The 19,292-nt window shown below is 39.3% G+C and overlaps 1 protein-coding gene across 6 annotated transcripts in view; it reads right to left on the minus strand.

Moving 5' to 3' along the window:
• The window catches only part of CERS6 (ceramide synthase 6), a 341,952-nt gene that overhangs the window by 75,133 nt on the left and 247,527 nt on the right, over nucleotides 1-19,292 (minus strand). For 4 of the 6 annotated variants that reach the window (XM_002749301.8, XM_002749300.8, XM_078327456.1 and 1 more), the window contains exons 5-6: nucleotides 15,872-15,922; nucleotides 12,137-12,229 (exon numbers count right to left, since the gene is read on the minus strand). In XM_002749301.8, coding sequence (XP_002749347.1) covers nucleotides 12,137-12,229; nucleotides 15,872-15,922 — 144 coding nt within the window. The remainder of the gene's footprint in view (nucleotides 1-12,136; nucleotides 12,230-15,871; nucleotides 15,923-19,292) is intronic. The other 2 variants (XM_078327454.1, XM_035304621.3) reach the window with 1 other exon arrangement.

Raw genomic sequence — 19,292 nt, forward strand, 5'->3', positions numbered from 1 at the left:
ATTAACACACAGACTTCATTTTAAAAACACCAAGTGCCAATAAATTAATTGGTTTAAAAATGTTAAATTTGCTATGGTTACTATCAAAATGTTTTAAAAATATATACTGATATGATTTAAATATCTCTACTAGCCATTCTCAAATCTGACATCCCCACTGCTCATCAAATATGCACATCAGGTTGTTTTACTTTATAGTAAAGATAGGCAAAGGGCCAAACGGCCACATTTGGGTTTGTAAATAAAGTTTTATTGAAACACAGCCATACCCATTTGTTTACTTATTGTCTATGGCAGTTTTCTTGCTAGAGTGGCAGTGTTGAGAAGTTGCAACAGAAATTACATGTCTCACAAATTTAAAATATTTATTACCTGGCCATTTACAGAAAAGCGTTATTACCTGTCTTAGAGTCACATCAAAGGACATATGGGAAAGTGTCATATTGAAAGAGTCATATTATCTAAGATGTGGCAATTGCATAGGCTCACGGCCAACTTCACCACATTTTTGTCAGACCGAAAAATGTGTAAGAGATTTAATTTTTATAGCTGTCCTGATGTAACCCATTAAATATTACTCTCAAAGTTCAGATAAACTATAAAGAAAGAGTTCTGGCAGGTACTGCCATCAAAATTCTCATGATCAAGTATAACCATAACTTTAAAACAATCTGAAAAGCAAGGAGACTTCACAAGCTTGTTTGGATACAGTATTATTTTCTCTACTGCTAGATGTGCCATTACTTTTTGGCTTCTAGAAACATATATAAATGAAATAACCATTGTATAAGTAGTGTTTACCCAACCTTTCTCCTGTGCAACATTTATGGCCTTATTTCAAGATCTAGAACTCATAATCTTGTCTACTGTGAATTATTTAGTTAATACTTAATTTTTAATTGATTTTATCACCATAGAAAAGGATACAATAAAATTTTATTTGCACAATAGAAAACAGTAAGATAGTGCCCTTGATTAGCTTTTGATAGGCCTGGCCAGAGCATGGAGCTTTATTTGCAATGCCCCAAGTCCTCCTTCATGCCTTCCTTCCTCTCCCCAACAAAAGTATACTCTCCAAATGCACTCTGCTTTCAAATGATGTAGATAGTTTTCTGAATTATATATGTCTTTTTTATTTACTGAAGTTTAGGTCCTCAGAAGCTCTCTATCACTAAGAGCCTTACTAAATCACAAGTGCCTGGAGCTGAAGGTCTATACACACCTCTGGGCTCTGTTTAAATTACCCTTTGCTCAGTCACACTAGTTTGCACAGCTTTTAATGGGGAAAGGTCACTTCTGAGACAGTTAAAACATAATCTAACAATTTTAAGTGATGAAGGGTTAGCAGAATTAACTCTCCATTTTTATTTTTATTTTTTCAGTAATCCCTGGAACAAAGACAATGGTAACCCTTTATGATATCAAATAAACCCATTTGGGCTGAAAACATCCAGAATGATCAGTAGGGGGCAGACTGTGTTCAACTAAAATCAGAAACATCCCAGAACTCGAAAGCCGTTGTCCATTTACTACAAAGGCCTTTAGGCCCAAATTGACAATGGGTAACCTGGGACTCAATTTTGTGCTTTAGATAGAAGATGGAAAAAGTCTCCTTCAGGTCAACCAGGTTGGGATGGCACTGTAAATTGTCAGGAAGGGTTTGGGGAACTCTTCTCATCATCCTCAGCCTTATTCTCCATATTCTAACTCCTCTTTCTTCAGCTACCTGATCTCCTACCCGTGACCCCTCATAAACACAGAATTCTAGCTGCAGAATTTCCTGGAAGCTGCTTCTGGTCTCTATGCAGACTTGTGGCCATGCAGGTTTGTTGTTGATGTTGTTTCCTGGCTGGGATACTTGTGTTTTCTCCTCTTTTGGTTCCTGGCCCCAGCCCACCTTGACGATCTGGTGAATGCCTACCTACCCTCTGATCTGCCTAATTCCCAAGTGCCAAAGGCTCTTCTGTCTGATACTGAGATTTACTCTTAACAACCCCATAAACCAAGTATGACTTTGAAACTCTATTTCATATAGAAACTGAGGCACAGGGATGCCACATATTTTTCCCTAGTCACACAGTGAGGATGGGCTAAGCCAGTTCTGAATCCAGTTGTGTGTGACTCCAGGGCTTAGGTTTCTAACTACATAGCAGGTTGCTTCTCAGAAACGGGCGTGGGAGGAAAACGACTTTGAGGAAGGAGGCAGGAAAAGATGGGACGCTGTGGAAAACACATATAAGTAAGAGACTAACAAACAGATTAAGGCCTATTCCTGGAAGACAGGAAAAGATGGGGGTCAAGAACAAAGGTGCAAAGGTGAGCCTTCAGTAGAAGGGGTGCCTCTTCTCAGGAGGCCTAAGGGAAGGACAGATGAATGGTTTGTTTATATTTATGGGGATGGAAACTGAAGGAGTTCATGACCTCAGGGAGAGTGATAGAGGTATAAGCAGCCAAAGCGGTGTTTTCCTGAGGCCCCTAGAATTGACTTGAGAAGAACTTCCCAGAAGAAAGTGAATGACCCAACCTCCCAAGGGCCAGTAAGACCTCCTGAGAAGTAAGTGGGACTCCTGAGGCCACAGACTTATGAGCCCAGAGCCGGAGACCAGAGTACCACGTGGGTCTCTGGAACCAAGCAATGCTGTGGCCCTCTGCAGCACCCTGGAAGAATATGCTCCTGGTCATCACCCTCCTGCACCCAGAATCGCAGTATGTGGCTGAGTCTGTGACAACCAGGGCTGACCAGTGGCTGGTCATCGGACCATGAGATCTAAAGGTGTCTAACTTTGACAGTACTTGGATGGTTGACTGCCAGCATAAGCTACTACTGAAGGTAGTCTTTGAATAAAAATCTCATAAAAATTGCCCCATGAAACACTTCCAGACAATAGTTCTATTGTTCCTCCTCCAGTCTGCACACAGTGCTGGGTTGCAATGCTTTGATCACAAACGGTAGCTTTTTAAAATGAGCTGCTCTTTTTTCCTGCTCATATGCTGAAGACACAGCAGCAAGAAAGAAACAGGACACAGGCCTAAGACTTGGGAATATCTGCCTCAGAGGAAACTTAAACTTCAAGGGCAGAATATTGCGATTCCAATCATGAGAGGCTGCACGAAAGAGCAACTTCGCACCTTAGTGAAAGAGAAGTTAAGAGACCCTCCGGACTGCGTCTACAGGTAGCAGCAGAGAGGTTATAAGGAGAGAAGTCTGCGTCACTCCCCATCCCTGTCAGGGTGATCCAGTGTCATCTAGTATGATTTTAGCTTTTCAAGCAAAGAAAGGACATGCTGATACAATGTGAGGTACTACCTGGGAGTGACCTATGTTTTTTTGAGACAGAATCTGGCTTTCTCTCCCAGGTTGGAGTCCAGTGGCCCAATCTCGGCTCACTGCAACCTCTGCCTCTCAGGTTCAAGCGATTCTCCTGCCTCGGCCTCCTGAGTAGCTGCGATTACAGGTGACCACCACCACACCCAGCTAATTTTTCATGTTTTTAGTAGAGATGGGGTTTCACCAAGTTGGTCAGGCTGGTCTCAAACTCCTGATCTCAAGTGATTCACCTGCCTCGTCCTACCAAAGTGCTAGGATTACAGCCATGAGCCACAGCACCTGGTCTGGGAGTCACATTCTTAGGAAAGACTTAATAATCCAGACCCACAGTTCTCATGCATTTTGGTCTCAAGACCCCTTTGAAGTCTTAAAATTATTGAGAACATCAAATAGTATTTATTTATGAGGCTATATCTATCAGTATTTACCATACCCACTGTTAAAACTGAGAAATTTAAAAAAATATTTAAAATGCATTAATTTGTTTTAAACAAACTCCATTCCATATTAACAAATTTTTACTAAAAATTATGTTTTCAAAAACAATTGGCGAGAAGAGTGGCTTTGTTTACATTATTGCAAATCTCTTTAATGTCTGGCTGATTATAAGACAGTTGTATTTTCATAACTGTGTATACATTCAATCTGTTGACAGGTGTTGTTTTGGTTGAAGTATATGGTGAAAACCCAGTGTCACAAAGATATATAGCTAGCAAAGGAAGAAGTAACTAAATAGTACTTAGTAGTTAGGGATATTTTTCTTTGGCACTGTACTAAAATTTGTCAAGTCAGATAGTCTTAAAAATTGGCTGTAATATGGAATCTAAAACCATAATAATAAAATTTTTATATTCTGTTACATTAAAATCCATTGGTCTGTTTTGCTCTCTGAACAGATCTTTCACTCATGCATGATTTTATAACATCATGCATTAGTTATGTGGAAAATATTGGTTCACGGAGTAGTGAGCTTTTAAATAAAATATTTTTGAAAATCACATTTGTTAATATCGCTACCAATCTCATCAGAAAAGTCAAGGATTGAGATGCTGTCAAGCTCCTGTTGGTAAATTTAAGCTTTCTGAAAATCTCACTTTTGCTTGAAAGCTTGAGTTTATCACTGACAACAAATAATGTCAGTTGCTTTTTTTTCTGTCACCCAGGCTGGAGTTCAGTGGTGCCATCTCAGCTTACTGCAGCCTCTGCCTCCTGGGTTCAAGCAATTCTCCTGCCTCAGCCTCCTGAGTAGCTGGGTCTATAGGTGTGCGCTGCGAAGCCTGGTTAATTTTTGTATTTTTTAGTAGAGACGGGGTTTCACCATGTTGACCAGGATGATCTTGATCTCCTGACCTTATGATCTGCCCACCTTGACCTCTCAAAATGCTGGCATTACAGGCATGAGCCACCGTGCCCAGCCTCAGTTGCTTTCTTTGAAAGAACTTGATAAGCTTATTTTGTGCATTTTCCTGACGATGTCTGCCAAAAACACAAGTTGGAATAACCACAGTTTGTTATTCTTTCAAGTAAAAATGGGGTTCTATGAAAAACAGATCAGCTCCAAATACAAAGAATTGCATTTTTCTTAAGACAGACACCACGGCATACCAATTTCATCATATAAAATATTCTTTTTCAATATATACTCAAGAAGAGAGATTTAATAAGATTAATACTGTTGGCTCTCCGTTGTCCATGGGTTCTGCATTCATGGATTCAACCAACAATAAATTGAAAATTAAAAAAAAAAATGGATGGTATACACACATACACACACACACACACTACATACATACATACATATATACCGATGGTTGTGTCTGAATAAGAAAAATGGATAATTGTGAACATGTATAGAATGTATAAACTTTTGTCATTATTCCCTAAGAAATGCAGTGTAACTATTAACATTGCATTTACATGGCATTAGGTATTATGTAATCTAGAGATGATTTAAAGTATATGGAAGGACATGCATAGGTTGTATGCAAATATACCATTTTATTTTTAATTATTTTTATTTTTTGAGATAGGGTCTCACTATGTCGGTCAGGTTGGTCTTAAATTCCTGGGTTCAAGCAATTTTCCCACCTCAGCCTCCTAAAGGGCTGGGATTACAGGTGTGAACCACTGCAATTGGCCAAATACTACACCATTTTATATAAAAGAATCACGCATCCATGAATTTTGGTATCCTTGGTGGCAGCAGGAGGTCAGGGGGAAGGGTCCTGGAACCAATTCCCCATGGATACTGAGGGACAACTATAGTTTTTACTGCTTAATCAAGAGCATTCTTAGGTAAAACTGACACTTTTTTCTTTCTGCAAGAGTGTGGCAGTGGAGAATATAATGGCTACTATTAGCAGTAGTTTGGTGCCACCACCAGCAATTTTGCCCATGATTACTTTTGCATTCTCAGTGAAAATTTCAACACCGTGAGAAAGGCAAATGACATCTTACTACTATTATAAAAAGTTTTGCCCTTGTAGGCCTCCTGAAACAGTCTTAAGGATTGTCAGGGATTCAAAGCCCACATTTTGAAAGGTACTGATTTAGATAAATTATTTCCAAATATTGTCCTAGGAAATGATAACTAGCCATATTATTATTAACATCTGCGCCAGTGAGGATAAGCTAGGATATGCAGCCATTACAAAGTTCTTAAAACCTCAGTGGCTTAAAACCAAGGCTTATTTCTTACTCATTAAATGTTATCATGGGTTGGAGGCCAGGGGATTCTGCTTGTCTGAGGCACTAAGGGACCCAGCCTGACGAAGCAGCCCCAATCTCCAGTGTTACTAACCACTGTGCTAGATATGGGAGCTCTAGAGAGTCTCATACCATCAACTAAATACTCCAGCCCAGAAGTGGCTCAAATCAATGTTGCTCACAGCCCACCAGTCATATGGCCCCACCCAATCACACAATGGGGAGGCTGGCTGAGACGCACGATCCTGGGTACGCCTGAGAATGAAGAACTGGCAGTATCTGGCAGGTGCTTTAATGACTACAAAGAAAGGCTACATTTATGGATCATTTATGATGTGCCAGGCACTGTTCTAAGTACATGTATTACTTATTTACACTTACAACACACCCATGAGGTAGGTTATGTGAACTCCATTCTTTGGATCAGGAAACCAATGCACAGAAAGGTAAAGTAACTTGCTCAAGGTCACATCGAATTAAGAGTGGTGCTGGGCAGGTAGACAAACTCCAGAGCCCACGCCTTTAACATCTAAGCCATACTGCACCTCTAACAATGTTTTCCCCCGTCTAGGACAAAATGAGAAAAATAAGGACTTTTACTTAATGATAAACTTAGAGGACCGTCCTTTATTACAAGATGTCCTGTATGTTAAAACACACTTTCCTTTATAAATCAATGGTGTTTATGGTAGGTACTTTCTGACTTTCCTCACTGGGTCATTATGTGCCAGGTACTGCTCTACTTGTCAAGCACCGTACTACAGTTTTATGTACATTATTTTATTTAATTCTATTCCATGCTGCTTCCTCGCAAGAAGATTAAAACATGCATTTTCCTTTCCCCTAAAAGTAACTGAAGCAGGCACGATCTGGAGCATAACACGGCCCCCAAAGGCATCTAAAGCACTCATAGTAATGGCGGTCTAGTTCTTCTCTGAAAGTCAGCAGACAGCTAACACAAGCTCATCAATAAGTTTCTTACTAGACTAAATCATACCTCTCTGTGTCAGGAATCTTTTATAGGATGTAGTGTTTCTCTCAGGTTCAAGACCAAAAGAGCAACAAGTTGATTTCCCCAGCTGGGCCCTGGAACTCTGCCAGGGATGCTTTCCTAAGAAGGACTCTGAACACAGGCAGAACTCATTGGCCAAGGGCCCAGGCCTTCAAGCCAAACAGCAGCTTAGTTAAAAGGGACATAGGGTTTAGACATAAGCAAGTTGTTCTGAGCTCCAACACAAAAATATTTATTAGCTTCCTTTGGAAATTTTAGATGGCAGGAGAAATGTTCATTGGGAACAGGTGCTAAAGGACAAAAATTTTAACAAAAAGTAAGCCTTGGGAAATAAAAGATGTTTTAAACATCTTTTATTTTTCATCTAATCTTCCCTCTGGGAAAATTAATAATATTTCTCATCACTGACCAAGTAAATCCCAACTCTGGAAATGATGAAAGGAGAGGCAATGTGCTCTGTCACCATGAAGATGAAAAGTTCTCCCCTCATTTTAAAACTTCAGATTCTATGTGGAAATAGAGCGATTTTTTAAAGAAAGAGGCCAAAAAGAAGGGTTTATGGATACAAAAGCCATTTTGGAAAGATTTGTGAACCCATTAAAAATCAAAATAAGTGATTCATAAACCTATTAAAAGTACTAATTCTAAAAGTTTGAGGCAGGCATTGAGATCCAGTGTTTATAAATCCTGGTACCTGTTTGTAAATGGCCATTGACACTCACTGTCATCTAATATGGGAGCCAAATAAACATTTTGATAACCCTTCTATTAACAGTCTTCCAAAGTTGATTTCTATACTGTATTGCCAATGAGTGTCTTCAAACATCCCTATTCCATAATAAGGAAGCAAGCTGTTTTTAGAAGGTTCAGTTAATAGTTCCAATACAGAAGGTGGAGAGTGCATCTGGCAGACAGAACATGCCATAAATCCTCACTGATGGCCAGAACAGCAGGTCCTCCAAGTAGGAGTTTAATGAGGACAGAACTGCCAAGGACCCATGGGGCCATTCAGCAAGATGCGAAGGGGAAAAGCAAGCACTGTGGCTCCCTAATGAGAGATGGCAGCAGAGGAAAGGGCCTTCCTAATTAAAACCTGTGCCAAGGAATAAGCATGTCTGGTAGTGGCCAAATTCCCATTTTGTGCAAGAAACGAGAATAAACCAGCTGTATCAGGAATCCACAAATGTAATCTGACCAGCAGAAGGCAGAGGTGATAGCTATCTAAAACAAGCTATACGTGTTGACTAGGAAAAAATATACAATTGATTTCTAAACACTGACAATATATATAAGCCTATATATTGGCCTATATATACAGATCAATTCCACAGACGTTACTATAAAATTATCCCTTTAACAGGTGTTTTTCACTGATACTATATATGTTAAAGTAATATAGAATGATACACTTTGGTCCCCCAGAATAATTCACCTATGAAAATTATTGAGATAACGGTCATTTGGCTGAAAGCAACTGATATGGTTTGGATCTGTGTCCCCTCCCAAATCTCATGTTGAAATGTAATCCCCAAATATGAATGGGCCTGGTGAGAGGTGACTAGATCCTGGATGTGGCTTCTCATGGTTTAACACCATCCCCAACTGGTGCTGTCATCAAGATAGTGAGTTCTTATGAGATCTAATTGTTCAAAGGTCTGTGGAACCTCTCTCTCTCTTTCGCTTCTGCTCTACCATGTAAGACATGCCATGCCTCTCCTTTACCTTCTGCCATGATTATAAGTTTCCTGTGACCTCCCCAGAAACCAAGCAGATCCCAGCATCATGCTTCCTGCACAGCTGATGGAACCATGAGCCAATTAAACTATTTTTCTTTACAAATTACCTAGTCTCAACTATTTTTTTTTTTCCTTTGAGACAAGGTCTGGTTCTATGACCCAGGCTGGAGTGCAGTGGTGCCATTTTGGCTCACTTGGTACACAATACCACACCTGGCTAAATTTTATATTTTTTGTAGAGATAGGGTTTTGCTATGTTGCCCAGGCTGGTCTTGAACACATGAACTCAAGCAATCAACCCACCTGCCTCAGCCTCCCAATGTGATGGGATTATAGGTGTGAGCCACCATGCTCAGCCATAGCTATTTCTTTACAGCAGTGGGAGAACAAACTGATACAGCAATAAAGACTTCCTGAGCCCTGCTGGCTCACTGAAAAGCCATGTTCCACTTGTGATGAGAAAGCTCGAGCTAGTGGAGGGACTTGGTACCTTTTGGTATAGCAATGTCTTACTAGGACTAGGCTTCTGGAAGCCAACGACAGCTATTCCTGTTTTTTTGACTCTGAATGGCACCTCTAGTTGTCACTAAGCAAGAGAAGAACCAATAAAATGGCAAAGAGCTGTGAAAGGCTTACTACCTGTAATGTCAGGAGCGTGGCAAGGCAAGGATTGTGAACATGTCTAATCTAAGCGTAAATCAAAGGGCTCTGCTTGGTAAGCCTAGCCTCTAATTCATTCCTACATTGCATGGCCTTGAGAAGCTTATATAAACTCACTCTGTGCCTCAATTTTTAAGTCAAAAAAAAGGAAGAATGTTCTAGCTCTCTCTTTGTTATATAAGTGTTTTATGTGACTACCTAGATAAAAGGTCTCCTCAAAAAAAGAAAATAAAATACAGTATGAGCCTAGCACAGTATCTGGCACATAGAAAATAATCAGTGTCAATCAGTGTTGACACTGCATGAGCAAAGAAGGCACCCTCATGTAGGACAGAAGAGACCCACCTGGCATGCCATCACTAAAGAGTCTTTAAATGATTTCAGAAACCAACCCAGAGTATTGGGTACAATGAGTGAGGGAATCACAAATTATGGGTGTCAAAGAGTCATCTGTTATGTCCAAGCTCACTTTGATAGGGACCATCTATTTCTTCTGAGAATCAGTTGGTTTATACCATGTGAAGGGCCTTGTAGCCATACAAGTCAGAAAAGACAGCTTTTTGCCAGCCAAGTAAGCCACTGCGGTAGGATGGTGGAAGGAGCATACATGGTAAGGGGGGCTCAGGTAGTAGGCCCATAGACTCCTAAATGCTTTTCAGCTGCCACTTGGATACCAGTTTGCAACTTAGCAGAGGACTGGTCTAACCAAGAAATGATACACTGCGGTACTGTTGTGCATCATAATGTAAAGGAACTGAGTTTGCTTATTCAATTGCCCTCAACTTACTGATGCTCACCATGAGCAGCTACACTGATAGTCACGGGGGTGCAAAGATGAACGTATCTTGCCTGCTGCAGACTAAATGCTTGTGTCCCCCTCAAATATATATATATTGAAACTCTAACTTCCAATGTGATAGTATTAGGACATGGGGCCTTTTGGCAGAAGCCCCTGTGAATGGGATTCGTGCCATTATAAAGAAGGTCTCATAGAGCTGTCTTGCCCCTTCCACCATGTGAGGATACATTGAGAAGGTTGTCATCTGTGAGAAAGTGAGCCAATGCCAGACATTAAATCTACTGGTGCCCTGATCATGGACATCCCAATTTCCAGAACTATGAGAAATCGATTTTATAAGCTACTCAGTCAGTCTGGCATTTTGTTATATTAGCTCAATTGGACTAAGAGGATAAAAGTGTGTTTTATCCTCCAAGTACTTGAGCTTTGTCTTGAAGGTTTTAGAAATATAACTCTTAGGCAGCAGATAGACAAGAATGACTACTTTCATCTGGGACAGGTGGAAACCAGATCACAGTTCACAGCAGTCTCTTAAATGGTAGTTTAATAGAGTGGGCAAAAGGAGAGGGAACTCTACGTGTGTCAGTGATATTAAGGAAGCAGGTACAAGTAGTGGCAAAAAAAGAAGGCAAAGGAAAATGTCTTGGGTAACATGACTGTTGGTTATAATGGTTACTGGAGAAAGAACAAGAGTGGAAGTCCATGTCTTCAGTCAGGCGCACTATATATGTAAGGCTTAGTTTCCTCATTCATAAAATAAGTATAAATAATACAATAAACTGGACTTTTGAGTTACTGTCAGGACTAAATGATATAATGTACGAAAGTAACACAATATATGTTGAGTTTCCCTTACCCAAATGCTTGGGATTAGAAGTGTTTTGAACTTTGGATTTCTCTGGATTCTCGAATGTTTGCATTATACTTACAGCTTTGCATCCCTAATATAAACATCTGAAATGCAAAATGCTCCAATGAGCATTTACTTTGGGTACCATGTTAGCACTAAGGAAGTATGAAATTTCAGAGAATTTTGGATTTTCAGATTTAGGGATATTTAACCAGTCCTATCATCTGTGACTACAGATGTGGAAGTATGGACCCAGAGAGAACATGGGGCAGAAGGGAAACATTTCAAAATTAATGGTATGAAGGTTATGGTTGGAAGTGTCAGGAAGTATAAACTCTATCATCCAAGGAGATGGCATCCTGTAATTCAGGTCCAGAACTCTGGGGCATCCAAATACGTAGAGTATGGGGCATTAAGACAAAGGACAGCAAGAAGACTTTGAAGGATTGATTCAAATATGGTGTCAGGGAAAAATAAGCAGTAAAGAGCCAGAACTGCCGATTCTGTCCAGAAGCTAGTAGGATGGAAGCCAGAATAAGTGGATTTAACACATAGGGGGTCATACAAAAGCGATTCCAGTGGAGGGGACAGGTGGAAACCAGATCACAGTTCACTCAGGAACACTGCATTTCTGAGACGTATTTTGATACTGGATAACCCTGCAACTGGGGAATTAATTCCATAGGGTTGAAACACGGAGATTTTGCTCTCTTCCAGGAGCTACAAATACACTATTTATTTAATTTGGAGAACAGAGGGACTTGGGAATTAGACTGAGAGAAAATTACTGCTATGGGGATTCACTGCTGTATTATTACATGGAGAAAAGAATGCTGAGTTTTAGGGGAAGAGTGAAGAAACAATAGAAACAAAATATAAAACAGCACAAACAAAAATAGATAACTTTCTGTAATAATGCAGCAGGTAGTACTAATCTAGGGCTGCCAGGAGAACAAAGGTGACTGCCTTTGAGAGTCTACATGCACCTGCTAAGGGCCATTAAAGATGCATGTTTGCAAGGACTTTATGACATAACTGCTCTTACCTTTCTTTTGATATCAGTGAACTGTGAAAACATTAAAGACCAATAAAATGACAGCTCCAAGATGTAATAGTAGTGAAGGTCAGTTGTGAGTGGCTGAAGGTAAAAAAAAAAAAAAAAGGAAAGATTAATAGTTAATAGGGAACCCAGTTTGTATCCCAGACATCTCAAGCTCACTGCTCAAAAGTAACATGGTCTTGCACCTGCACAAAGGCAGTTCCTGCCCTATTCTCTTTGTAGATGATGGGGCTTTGAGGATAACTTTCATCCACAGGTTGATGATATTACTCTCATTTCATCTCCAACTTAAAAAGCATTAATTAGCATGAACATTTGAGACTCAGTTTAACAATAGTATTTATGATTCTTTGTCACGAGTATCTGCAAGATTCCTTAAGCAACCTGAAAAACAAATTCAAATACAAAGAATAACCCTGGACAACTGCTATGAGTATAGGGACAAGAAGGTAGGTGACAGGAACTGGAGCACCGTATGGGTCACTGAGGCACAGTTTCAAGTTCTGCATTAATCAGAAAGCTTTTTTTTTGTTATTAGAAAATGTTCAGCACATTTCAAATATCAAAGATAATTTTTCAAAAATATTTATTAAAAGATCAGAGGGATAGGAAGGCTGCCAGAAGATGCCAGACTAGGCACCCAGCCAGGATATCAGATCATATCTCAGATCCACAGCTTAGCAGGTATAAAACTTGGGTCTTAGTTTACTTATTTGTAAAATGGAAGTGATACCTGCTTTAACTGCTTCAGAGGCTCAGGGTTGAGGGGACACTCAGAGAGGCAGCGGAAGTCAAGAATATTTATTTTGCACATAATCTCACTAAAAACAAGAGTTTTCAAAAAATATTTTCAATGAGTTGTTTTTAATTGTTACATTGAGTTGTACTGAAATGTCTTGCTTTATTGAAATGAGTGAAAAACCTTTGAAACTCATCACACAAGTACATACCCTTACATACAAGACAATACCATATATAGTAAATAGAATTGAAATATAAATGTTTTGTACACCAATAGCAGCATAATGAATGACTATTAGGAGAAGCTGGCACTCACCAACTCCAAGCATGGGAATCATGGAAAAGTTGTCCCACATCGATCTTTGACAACAAAATACACAATGGGGCAGGATATTCCAACCAGCAATCCTGAAGTCTAAATGATGAGCACTGCTGTGGATTGAAGTTTGTGTCCTCCCAATATTCATAGATGAAGCCTTATCCCAATGTGATGGTATATGGGGGCAGGGCCTTTGGAAGGTAATTAGGTCATCAGAGTGGAGCCCTCATGAATGGGGTTAGTGCCCTTATAAGAAGGGACATGATCTCTGAGGGTATTCTCTTGCAGCAGCCTGAACTGAGACAAACTGGAGAGAATACATTTCCCATGAACTGTCCTTTTAAAACTTGAAGGCATTAACGATGAAGGATGGATATTCAGGGCAGATGGATGGCTGCAATGAAGTTTAGAAAATCAAGCCCTGGCTCAGGACCCTTTGAGCCAAGGGTAAATTTTAGTTTTAATGAGATTCTGTTACTTCCACATGACCACCTGCGGAAAGGCCCCAGAGGAATTACAAGGGCAAGTTAGAGTACATCTGGAAGCTGCAGAGTTCATGGAGAGCATCCCATTATAATAATTACTACATCTGGGGAGTGCTCTGCAGTTGACAATGCTCACTCACATGTTAATTTCTTTGGTTCTCATAAAAATCCCATAAAATTAGTGCTATAATTTTAGACCTAGATTGTATAGTTGACAGAAAATTGCTGTCGGTTAATTCAGGTTAAGAGGCTAAGCCTAGGTCTCAGAGCTAGCGAGGTCCGATGACCACCAACTAGGGTATCTCATGTCCAACTTGTGCTTCTTATTGCAAGCTATATAAAGTTCAACTGAATGCAACTTCACATTATTTTAACCTTAAAATATACACAGGCATATGAAATTATTTAATATGTTACAAATAATATACATATTTATATATAATAAGTGTGTCCTTAATAAAACTGAAGTAGACCACTACTTTTTCATCTAAAAGTCTGTTCAATGATTTATTTAACACATACACTAAAGACATAATAAATATGCTTCATAAGCATGCTCGGTCTTTAAAAGTACCTTTAAGGCTGAGACTGACTTGGAACAGCAATCTGTATATTTACATTGGCATGCTTACACACAAAGTACTATAATTACATACACAATAATTGTATGCTGTTTAATTCCCCCCCATACACAAAGAAATCAGCTAATATTCTTTATTACTATATGGCATTTTCAAAGATGGCCACCGTTCCCATGAGAGACTGTGAGTTTGTCCTACATGTTGGGGGCTATATGCTGAATTACACAGAAGACAATCTTGATCTGAGTCCTCACAGATAGCATCTTGCCTTTCATACTAGCCGTGTTTCCTCTTTTGAAAAACATAACTATCCACCAGACCCTCAGACTTTCACGTTGAATCTACAGTGCTACCCGTGAAACCCTCTGAAGCTCTAGCAACTCATTTTCTCAGAAATAAGCAATTTCTCAGCTCCAGCCATGAACATGAAAGTTATTCTGGACTAAATTATAGTTATAAGCTATTGGTTTCAACACTGTTTTAGTCTCTATCAAATATCCTCTGAATGCTCAGCTCTCTTGTCATGTTCTATTGCTTATTTATAATCTTTTCTAATGTGAATAAACCACTCGAAAGAGATAAAAATGCAACCTGGAGTTCCATTTCAATGTGTCCTTAACACGAACTAGCTTAAGAAGTATCCAGTGCCAGTCCCCACCCTCTGGCATGACACTGTGTGTAACAGAGGACACAGGGTAGGCCTGTTCCCCAAAAGCCTATGTAATCCCCAAAGACCAAACACCCCAAGATAGAACCCAAACAAACTCCAAACAAAAAAACTGAAGTTGCTTATTATGTGTTATATGTCTCTTCATTTTGTCACCAAAATGCCTAGCTGCATTTGCTTCTCTTACATAACATATCCCAACTAAACATGGAGTTACAGAAATTTCTCAGCTAGAAACTTTTAGACAAGTCCCAGCTTTGATATTCAAATATTAACTAATCTTGGAACCACAACAACACAAGCTAATATCACTGAATTCATGGAAAGATGTAAAAGTATGCCAGTGGGCAGAGATCTAAAATGCTTCCTTTCTGGGATATGATTTTAATCTCACTTTCAATGATGCTGTTTTTAGTTGCAGAAGTCATCCTTCCACGTGTCATTAGTACAAGCCCATTTTTCTGCACTCAAGGAAATGGTGCTTGATTTACATATTTGGAGGCTGCTTCTAAGCCACAAAGTGAACTGAACTCAGTGTACCTGCTCCAGCCTCACACTTGAGCTTTCCCATTTGCTGTTGGGGCAGGTCTGTGCTATATCAACAGGACTCCAGTCTCAGTGATTAGAAGCAGATCAGCTATTAGGAGCAGGAATTTCCACCTGTTGAACTGGTTGATCCTATTCCCTTGCAAATGTACTTTCCAAGCTGACTCCATCTGCTAGGACAATAGGGCCTTGATTCTGAACTTCACTAAGAATAATGCACAAATTACTATGCTCACTAGAATACATCCAGCACTTATCAGTGTGAGTGGAGCCAAAAATGAAGGTGGGTGCCCAACCTGTTGGGGCCTGCCTGAGACCATGAAATTGACCTAAGGTAGACACTCCATGTGTGTAAAAACCCAAACAATAATGCCTCCTTACCTGATAGGGGTAGTTGTACCAGCAGTGCCTCGTATTCCACAACCAGGGGGTCTGAAAAAAATGACAAAGAAATATTTCACATATTTTAGAAAGTGGATAAGAGGACAAAAAAGGTTTACGATAGGCTCTTGCCCCAGTATTTTGGGATTTCAATAATTTACCTGTGTGAGAATTGAAGAACTTTAAAACAGCTAGGCATAAGATATTAAAACAACTAGTATCATACAGTATATTCTCTTTTGGTAATCTAAACTCAACTGGTAGTATTCTAGGCTGCTTCTGGGATGCAGTCCCAGCTGGTGTGTTCTCTCTTTTGCTGGTCACTTAGATATATTCCTGCTACGTAACCAGCCTCAACAGCAGGGCCCTGCAGGGGTCTCACAGAAACCAGATGTAAATTCTGAACTTAGTGAAGTTCAGAATCAAGGCCCTATTGCCCTCACAGAAACCAGATGTAAATCCTCCATCTCACTCTTATCTATAAACACTGATGACAGTATAAACTGCCCTGAAACTCCTCAAACTCAATCTTTATCAAGCAACATTATTCATGCCTTTACCAGGATTCAGCAATAGGCAGGCATACTTCTTACCTCAGAAGCACACCTCAGAACAACCTTCACAGCACATGCCAAATCCTGACCTGTGGTCAAGGTCTTTTTACGACAAAACAATTATTCTTCATTTGAGGGCAATTACTTGCCTTATGATACAGTATAATTAAGCAGGAAAATCTAAGTGTACACACAGATTCCAAACATTTGTAATAATCAGGGAGGGGTTGGTATGAATTCACAGAGACAGCCGAATTATCCGATAAGACCAGCATGAACTTCCTTAGAGTTTCAAAATAATTTCCAAATAAGCACTAATGTTATAATTCTTTTCCATGCCTTATCTACAGCTGTCAGCACTTTTTGATATACATCTATATACATTTGATATACATATACATGTTTCTTATGATTAATCTGCCAACATCTTCATCATAGGAATGAGGACAATTAGCTTCAGGTGGCTAAAGTCTGCTGGGCCCTCCTTATGTCCTATATACTTTTAAAGGCTCCTGCACATATTAACTCATTTAATCCTTAAAGTAGCTACTAGTATTTTTCTTATTTTATAGATAGGTAAGTGGAGGCCCGAAGTCTGTGAATAACTACCTAGGTTAAATAGCTAGGCAGTGGCAAAGTTGAAAATCAAACTCAGACTCACTGGTCCCAAACCCAAGCATAACCACTGTGTACCCTGTTCCTGAGTCTGATCAAACTGAACCCTATCTCAAGGTAAGGAGCCAGATTCCTATAAAATGTCATGCACTGTCCTAAAGCTATGTTCCAGAATCTTTACATTTTCCTTTCATTCAAGCACTATTCATTTTCTCTCCTTTTTGAGATCTTAATTTGGCTCCTCATTTTGCCACCCGTTCAACACTGTCTGTATCATGTAATCTCACTGCACTTAACTTCCTAAGTGTCTGAGTTGCATGTCTGGCTGTCTCCTCCATTTCTCTTGTCTATAACATCAGTGTTCATTATTGACCTCACAGAGTGATGGTGAAAATCAGATGAGATAGTGTGCATAAAAATACTTGGGAGGTTTACTGTGTTTTTATAGTTAAGTCAGCAATATGTGTCCACTGAAGAATATGTAAAAAATAAAAAATAAATATAATTTAAATTTTTATCACTGTTAACATTTTTATGTATAGTCCATTTTTGTTCTTTTGTTCCTATGCAATATAGTTATAAATATGATACAGATCAATTTACTTTTAAATACCCATATATATGCATGTTTTTAAAAATGTGGGCACAACACAGCAACACCTATTTTATTTATACTTTAATAGTATAAATGTTGGTTATTACTATTCTCTCTGATAAAGCTGCTTATCTCCTCAGTTGAAAGTCGCTGAGGGAAAGTTACGTCATATGCATGTTTATCCTCTCACCATAGACTTCCAAGTTCAGAGTTCAGCTGTTATAAAACATTTCACAGATTTAAAGTATTTTATACATATCATCTCATTTAATTCTAACAACCAGCATTGTAAGCAATCAAGATAACATCACCAGCAGAGGCCAGCAGATGCAATTAAAGATTTACAAAGAACATGCCAGCTCAGTGCTTCACCAGCTATTAAAATGCAGACTGAGGTCTGGGCTTGGGGATGAAATTCTGCATTTCTAAAGCTCCCTGTTGATGCTGATGCTGTTAGACCATGGACCACACTATGCAAGTAGTAAGATATTAGGGAAAAGTAAGAAGGGTGACTCCATCTTTTTGGTATTTACCATGTGCAAGGCACCTTGCTAAACACTTTGTTATATTTCACAGTCCAGTATAGGTAAATGAATTAATGAATTATTTCCAATTTTTGTGAGAATCATTTGAAGCAGAAGAACCATTGCTAGTAAAACAATATCTAAAGATATGCCTCTCATCCAGCCTCCCTGGTTGGTACAACTCTGGTGGGAGCAAAGTTTATATGTGCCACTTGGGGATGGTGCCCCTAAAAGGTCAGTGTGAATGAATTCCTTTCACCCTTTCTCCATTCCCATTGAAGGGAGACAATGAAAACTGAAGCAGTCACCACTGGCCTGGAAATGGAAGTTTCTATGGTATCTGGTATCAAAGGTCTCCCACTAGCTCTCATCTGCTTCCATCCAGATTATATGTATGAAATAAATAAATTCCTATCATTTCTCTCATATTTAAGTTAGTGTGTTTTGTTTTAATTATATATACACTAGCACAGCATGTATTCTCACTGATATTAATATCTGCATCAAGGTAAGTATCAATGTTTTTGTAGACAAAAAACAGTCTCAGACAGGAACAGTAATTAATTAAAGGCTTGCAGCTGATAAGTAGAGAAGGTGGAAATCAAACCTAGGCCAGCTGGGCTCTTCCACTATGCTTTCTGCTGGGTACTCTGGGGAACAAAGAATGAGTAATGAAAGAAAAACATCACAGGCATCTGGAATAGATTCCCTCCAAATGAGCTATGACCAAGAAACACTGAATTTTAGGTTTAGAAAAGACCTCCAAACCCTGTAATCTACAGAACAATCCACAGATCCAGATGGGTAACCAGTTCTTACTATTAAATAACTCATGGTTATCTCACTGACAAGACCCCTTAGGCTACTTTCTTTTTTTTTTTTTTTGCCTTGGTCAAATTGTATCCTTTTCTATTTTCTTTTCTTTTTCTTTTTTTTTTTTTTTTTGGCATCTGCTCTAATCCCTAACATGGCTGTATTTGAAGATAAGGCCTTTGGAAGGTAATTAACGTAAAATAAGGTCATAAGGTTAAGAGTCTTAAACTGATAGGGTTGGTGGCATTATAAGGAGAGGAAGAGCAAGAGAGAGATTTCTCCCTCTCCATGCACATGCTCAGAGGGAAGACCACGTGAAG

The sequence above is a fragment of the Callithrix jacchus genome, chromosome 6 (genome assembly GCF_049354715.1).
Source record: "Callithrix jacchus isolate 240 chromosome 6, calJac240_pri, whole genome shotgun sequence".
Taxonomy (NCBI): Eukaryota; Metazoa; Chordata; class Mammalia; order Primates; family Cebidae; genus Callithrix; species Callithrix jacchus.